This window comes from Sturnira hondurensis, unplaced genomic scaffold (genome assembly GCF_014824575.4).
Source record: "Sturnira hondurensis isolate 20B ecotype Veracruz unplaced genomic scaffold, ASM1482457v3 Scaffold0017436, whole genome shotgun sequence".
Classification (NCBI taxonomy): Eukaryota; Metazoa; Chordata; class Mammalia; order Chiroptera; family Phyllostomidae; genus Sturnira; species Sturnira hondurensis.
The window spans coordinates 18,846,710-18,853,094 of NW_028090067.1; the positions used below are offsets into that span (position 1 = coordinate 18,846,710).

General features: G+C 43.6%; 2 protein-coding genes across 5 annotated transcripts in view; both read left to right on the plus strand.

Moving 5' to 3' along the window:
* Window positions 1-2,996, plus strand: part of XPNPEP3 (X-prolyl aminopeptidase 3) — a 42,969-nt gene extending 39,973 nt beyond the window's left edge. For all 4 annotated transcript variants that reach the window (XM_037068470.1, XM_037068469.1, XM_037068472.1 and 1 more), the window contains one exon: window positions 72-2,996. In XM_037068470.1, the coding sequence (XP_036924365.1) occupies window positions 72-149 (78 nt within the window). In that variant the 3' untranslated portion in view covers window positions 150-2,996. The remainder of the gene's footprint in view (window positions 1-71) is intronic.
* A 485-nt stretch (window positions 2,997-3,481) lies between these two features.
* LOC119002354 (60S ribosomal protein L12-like) lies at window positions 3,482-4,644 on the plus strand. Its single transcript, XM_037068228.1, has one exon. It carries the CDS (start codon window positions 3,977-3,979, stop codon window positions 4,343-4,345), a length of 369 nt encoding a protein of 122 aa, XP_036924123.1. The 5' UTR covers window positions 3,482-3,976; the 3' UTR covers window positions 4,346-4,644.
* The last annotated feature ends 1,741 nt before the right edge of the window (window positions 4,645-6,385 follow it).

Here is a 6,385-nt window from a genome sequence, read left to right on the forward strand (position 1 = left end):
TTAATTTATCTGCCCCAAATCATCCGTGGACTGCCTTTCATAAACAGTACATTCTTTTCTCTACTTCTCAGGTATTTATATTCCAGAAGATGACAGAGATGCCCCAGAGAAGTTTCGTGGTCTTGGTGTACGGATTGAGGATGATGTAGTGGTGACTCAAGACTCACCTCTCATCCTTTCTGCTGATTGTCCCAAAGAGATAAATGACATTGAACACATCTGCAGCAGGGCCTCTTGACCCTAGTTGCAGCCCACGTGCATCTCAGCTTCAAGGGGTGTGTCCTGGCACCTGTACACATGAGCTTTCTGAGTGTTGTGTGTGTGTGTGCCGTTATCTGTGAGTTTCATTTGGGAGTGTGGGAACTGTATGAATGTGTCTAATTGTGTGTGTGGCCATTTTTTGTTTTAAGTAACTAGAAATCGGGAAAGTTGACTTTTTGGACTGTATGTTACTGCAACTTTAGTAGAATTAATGACCCAGGCAAGTTTAATTTTTAAACATAAAGAGAGTTCTTGGTTATATCTATTCATGCATTCCAGTTAATGCATTTAAATGCACAGGAAATTTTTCCTCTCCGGGTCTTTTCCTTTCAGAGCTTTAGCTGAGATCCACCTAATAGCATAAGACACTTGTGTGATGTGTATATTTGGAGCAAATCACCGAGGTCTCTGCCTACACTGGAAGCCACCCATCGGTGATTGCGTGTGGCGAATGCATGCCTTTCTTACAGGTACCGACCTGGTCCAGAGCCTGCACATCTCCTGGAGCCACATGAGCCCTCATGGCACTGGTGTCCTGCGATTCCACCATGTAGCCACCATCCAGATTCCAGCAACACTAGCTATCAAACAGAACAGCTTTGAGCCTTCTCACTCCTTGGTTGCCTAGGGCCCAGGAAGTATTTAGATTCTTGAAAAAGAAGGGATGAAAGAAAAAAGGGTGTATAGGTGTCTGCTACAGATCCAACCCTCCATCTGTTCTCAGTCTAAAGATGATTCCTTTCCCAGACATCCATGCTTCCTGCATAGATTCTGAATACACTGCCTCATAGCACACCCTTGAAGCTGCTCCTGGCCAAGGGCAGGTCCTCTACTTACCTAAAGTGAGAGGAATGGCACCTGGTTTTCAGGGAGATACTCCTGTTGGCATTCTGTGATTCCTCTAGTGCTAACAAAAACAAAATATGAAACCCACCAAGTGCCTATAAACAGCCTGAAATCGTCTTTCTCTGCTGATAGCACTGGAAGAAATCTCTGTCTCAGCACACCAGTGGACACAATTGTATAAGAACTCAGTTTGCAAAGTGGACAAGGCTAGATTTTTGCAGATGGTTTATTTGGGACCTTCTATCAAAAAGAAGCTTTGAGAACTGGTGTGTTGTCTTTTAAAACTGGATACGAATCTAAGATATCTAAAACATGCTGATTACTGGAGCATCAATTTGAGAGTTTTGAAGGAAACATTCGTTTAGCTGAGCACAGGCTAGGGGATTAACACTCACTGTAGCAATAGAGGTTTGCCCACCTTACCAGGAAAACCCAAGGTATGGAGCCCAAAGCAGACAGGCAGTGACTTCTTCAGGAGACATAATACAATGAACCAAAGCGATGCAAATTGTGTCCTGACAGTGTTTACCCACAATGCCTGGCCTTGCTAACCTGATCTAAGCAGCTGTGGGAATGGATGGCCGCACAGCTGGAGTCAGCCTCTCAGTCCTGTGCTACCTTCCAAAAGGACAGGACTGAAAACAAATCCACAACTCGGGCTTCTCACCCTTGGGCCTCTGTGGCCCTAATAACCCTTAGATTTGGTTTCCTTTGCTCATTCACAATCCTGGAATAAGGAATTGCCTTTCTCCCTAAAAATCATTTTCTGTGGTCTTCAGTGTTTCAGCTAAACATTTAGGCAAGTTTTTGTATAGCAGCATAAAACAGACTCCTTCCAGTTAGAGTCCAGCCAAGTTGTACAGATGTTGGTAGTAGTTAAAAAGGCTTCTGTGGTGGTTTTGGCTGATTAGTATTCCTTGACTAAGGAATACTAATACTCCAAGGAATACTGCCCTTGGAGCCCCAGATTAACTGTTGCCGCTAAACATGTGAGTCAGTCTGTTAGAACCATCTCGAGATGACCTAGTGCACATCTCAGCATGGCGTTAGGGGCTGTCCGGTAGATCCAGGGGTGTGAGCCACCAGCCATTCGCAGTGCGGAAACCTCATCCATTCTTTGTCGCACCGCAGACATGCCCCACATTTCCCTCCATGTCTCAGTGTGATGAGTGCTTCATATACATACCAGGCTCTCCTAGAACAAAAACCACAGTTCTCAAAATCTTTCAAATGCTCCACTGGACTTTTTCTCCCTGAATTGAGTAGATGAGCTCGAATCATTAACAGTACCTTCTAAATGAGGGAAACGCTATCTAGATAGCCTCTGCCACGTGCTTCTGTATGTTTATTTCAGAGACCGCTGTTCCCCTCTGCCCCCCATCATCAGGAAATGGCCTGTAGAGTAGCTGCTCTTCCCATAGCCCTAATATCCACATTAGGAAGCTACTTCTGGTGATGTCAAGTTCTCTGTGGGTTTTAAGCCTGGGCAAATACACTTCAAACTAAAGTGCTTAATACTCCTAGTTGGATGGGAAGATGAATACATCAAGAAGCCCTAATGTTAGTGCAGAATTCCATTGTCACAAAGCATGTGGGTCCTCCTGGCGGCTCTTCTGACCTCAGCCCATGTGTCACTGGGGAGCTTGGGGTTGGCATCAGTGTTACTTGGTTCAAGGGTCCCCATGAAACCAATGCCTCTTGGGGTGTGCTCATGAGGATCCGAGAGAACTAGTTTTCTTAGCATTTCTTAAGGCTTTATATCACTTCCGTGCAATTATATATATTTGGACAAAATGCTGTTACTTTTAAGGCCCTTTCCACTAAATATAGTTGTCATTCCCCAACAAGGGAAAAACATTTTTATTGTCACTTAAAAATAAATTATAAAATAATAAAAGTGTACAAGTAGCCCATGTGTGTATTTTTTTCAAATCTAGCATCTACAGCTTTTTTCTTTAAGATTTTATTTATCTTCTGAGAGGAAGGGAAGGAGAGAAATATCAATGTATGGTTGCCTCTCGTGAGTTCCCTGCCAGGAACTGGGCAGCAACCCAGGCATGTGGCCTGACTGGGAGTCGAACCGCGATCTTGGGGTTCGCAGGCCCAAGCTCAATCCACTGAGCTACACCAGCCAGGCTTAGAATCTACAGCTTTAAGAACATTTTGATTTACAATTTTTTTTAACCCTCACCCTTGTGTAGCATTGCTTTTAGAGAGAGAAACACTGATCAGTTGCCTCCCATATGCACCCTGACCCAGGATCAAAGCCACAACCTAGGTATGTGCCCTGGCTGGGAATTGAACTCACAACCTCTTGGTGTACAGGACAACAACCAACTGAACCATCGGGCAGGGCTGACTTACAAAATATTTTACAGAGTGTCCACCAATCGCTGTCACAAAATCATGATAGCAAACTCAACGTGATCTTACTAGTCATAGATGGGGGAGAAAGCAATGGGTTAGATGTGGTCCATTAAAAGATTGACTTAAGGATCCAGTGTGTAGCATGGTGCCTGGGGTTTGTAACACTGTATTGTATAATTGAAATTTGTAAGAGTAGAGCTTAAAATGTTCTCATAAAAAATAAATATGTGAGTTGACTGAGGTGTTAACTAGATAAGGGGCATCATTTCATAATATCTTAACATTTTGTCAATTATGCTGCAAGAAAGCGGGGGGGGGCAAAAATGCATTACTCTCCACAAAACTAACCCATAGCTCTTCAGGCAGCCTCTATAGAATTTTAATCTAAACTAGAGCTGTCAGCATTTTATAAAGGTTGATTTTTGTGGGGAAGTAGGGTCAATTTGCAAAATTGTAAATATGTGAACTTTTGGTTCCGGCCTTCGGCTCAGAGGAGCCAGAGATGCAGCTTTGGTCGTCCCAAACCCGCGGTCACTCGAAACCAGCTACCTCCACGGTGCTGTTAAAGTTCGACCCCAAAGAGGCCAAAGTCGTGCACCTGAAGTGCACCCGTGGGGAAGTCAGTGCCACATCTGCCCTGGCCCTCAAGCTTGGCCCCCTGGGCTTGTCTCCAGAAAAGGTTAGTGATGACATTGCCAAAATGACTGGTGAATGGAAGGGCCTGAGGATTACAGTGAAAGTGACTATTCAGAAGAGACAGGCCCAGACCGAGGTAGTGTCTTCTGCCTCTGCCCTGATCATCAGAGCCCTCGAACCACCAAGAAACAGAAGCAAAGACATTAAGCACGATGGAAATACCACTTTCGACTAGGTTGTCAACATTGCCTGACAGGTGCAGTACTGATTGGCTAGAGAACTCTGGAACCATTAAAGAGATCCTGGGGACTGGGCAGTCTGCGAGCTGCGATGTTGATGGCTGCCACCCTCCTGACATCACAGATGACAACAGTAGTGTAGCAGAATGCCGGCTAGTTAACTACAAAGGGAAGTATTTTGATTGAAGACTGTTTGACAACCAAAAATAAATATGTGCGTTTTCTCAGTGAGCCATATCAAGGATCCTTCCACGTGACCCTGGCTGGTGCGGCTCTGGATTAAGCACTGGACTGCGAACCAAAGGATTACTGGTTTGATTCCCAGTCAGGGCACATGCCTGGTTGCTGGCCAGGTCCCCAGGGTGGGGCCCATGAGGGGCAACCACACATTGATGTTTCTCTTTCTCCCTTCCCCTCTAAAAAAAATTTTTTTTAAAGAATCCTATGTGTAGCCTTCTCTCCCTATTAGGAATCCTACTTAAAACCAGGCATTCTGTAAAGCATGCTTTCCAGCATTTTCACTCCTGGCATGTAAAAAAGATATTTTTTGTACAGCACAACAGAATACACTTGGGATTTAGGAATATGTACATGCAATTTGGATTAAAAATGTATTACATATCTATATAAGAAAAAAGTATGCAATGTTTTATTGAAAACTTGATTCATGAAATACTTCTAAAAATAATTTTAAGTATCAAGAAATAACATAGCTTACTTTGGGGAATGTGACTTTTTTTATCATGCAAGTAAAGTTGTCTCCATTTGTCCCCATCACTCTCCCCTGCCCCACCCCCACCTCCTACCCTCAACCCTCCCCCACTGTGGCTTTGTCCATTGGTTCCTTGACGACCCTTTCGTGACTTTTTTGATAACAGGTTAAAATGCCTACACATAATTCCTGATGCAGACTTTTTAGTAATAATGTCTTCAATTCTTAATAAAAACCATTAATAATAAACTTGCACAAGTAGGTGACACAAAAGCTGATTTTTTTTATTCACATATTTCCCCTGCCTGATGTTGATCAGTGGATTGAGAACCAGCCTGTGAACCAAAAGATTGCTGGTTCAATTCCTGGTCAGGGCACCTGTCTATGGGCCAGGTCCCCAGTTGGGGGTGTGCGAGAGGCGACCGTTTCTTTCACATCAATGTTTTTCTTCCTCTCTTTCCCCCTCCTTTCCCATCTCTCTAAAAATAAAATGTTTAAAAAAATGTATCATTGAACTCATGAATGGATAAACAAGTGATCTGTCCATACAATGAAATGTTATTCAACCATAAAAAGAATGAAATAGTTATACATGCTATAGCACAAATGAAACAAAAAATATTATGCCTAGTGAAAGAAGCCAGACAGAGGAGGCACATACTATATAATTTCTTTTTTTTTATTTTTATTTACTTTTAGAGAGGGGAAGGGAGGGAGGAGAAAGAGGGAGAGAAACATCCATGTGTGGTTGCCTCTCACATGCCCCCCACTGGGGACCTGGCCTGCAACCCTGGCATGTGCCCTGACTGGGAATCAAACCAGTGACCTTTTAGTTTGCAGGCCGGCATGCAATCCACTGAGCCACACCAGCCAGGGCTAGTAATTTACTTTCAGTGACAAAATGTAATGGGAAATGTCTTATGGATTTCCAATCAAATTAAGATCATGTCAAATATTTCAAGATAATGTAGTTACAATTTGCAGAATGTACATGTATTTTTAATCCTCCCCCGAAGATAGGTTTATTTTTTTTTTTAGAGAGAGAGAAACATTGATTAGTTGTTTCCCATACATGCCCTCACTGAGGATTGAACCTGCAACCTTTTGATGCATGGGGATGATGCTACAACCAACCAAGCCACGCAGCCAGTGCCGTACATATATTTTTAGAATAGTTGCCCTGCCATTAGCTTTGACCACAAAGGTCAGAAGTACCCAGTGTGTGTGAAGCAGAAAGCAGGGCTATCTGGAGCTGCACCTGCAGAGTCCAGTCTTCAGGCCCAGGACACCCACCATGACCTCAGGAGCCTGAGACAGCAACTGC

What these genes read in the sequence shown, in the direction of transcription:
- LOC119002354 (XM_037068228.1), top strand. Translation starts at nt 3,977, where the DNA reads ATGCAGCTTTGGTCGTCCCAAACCCGCGGTCACTCGAAACCAGCTACC.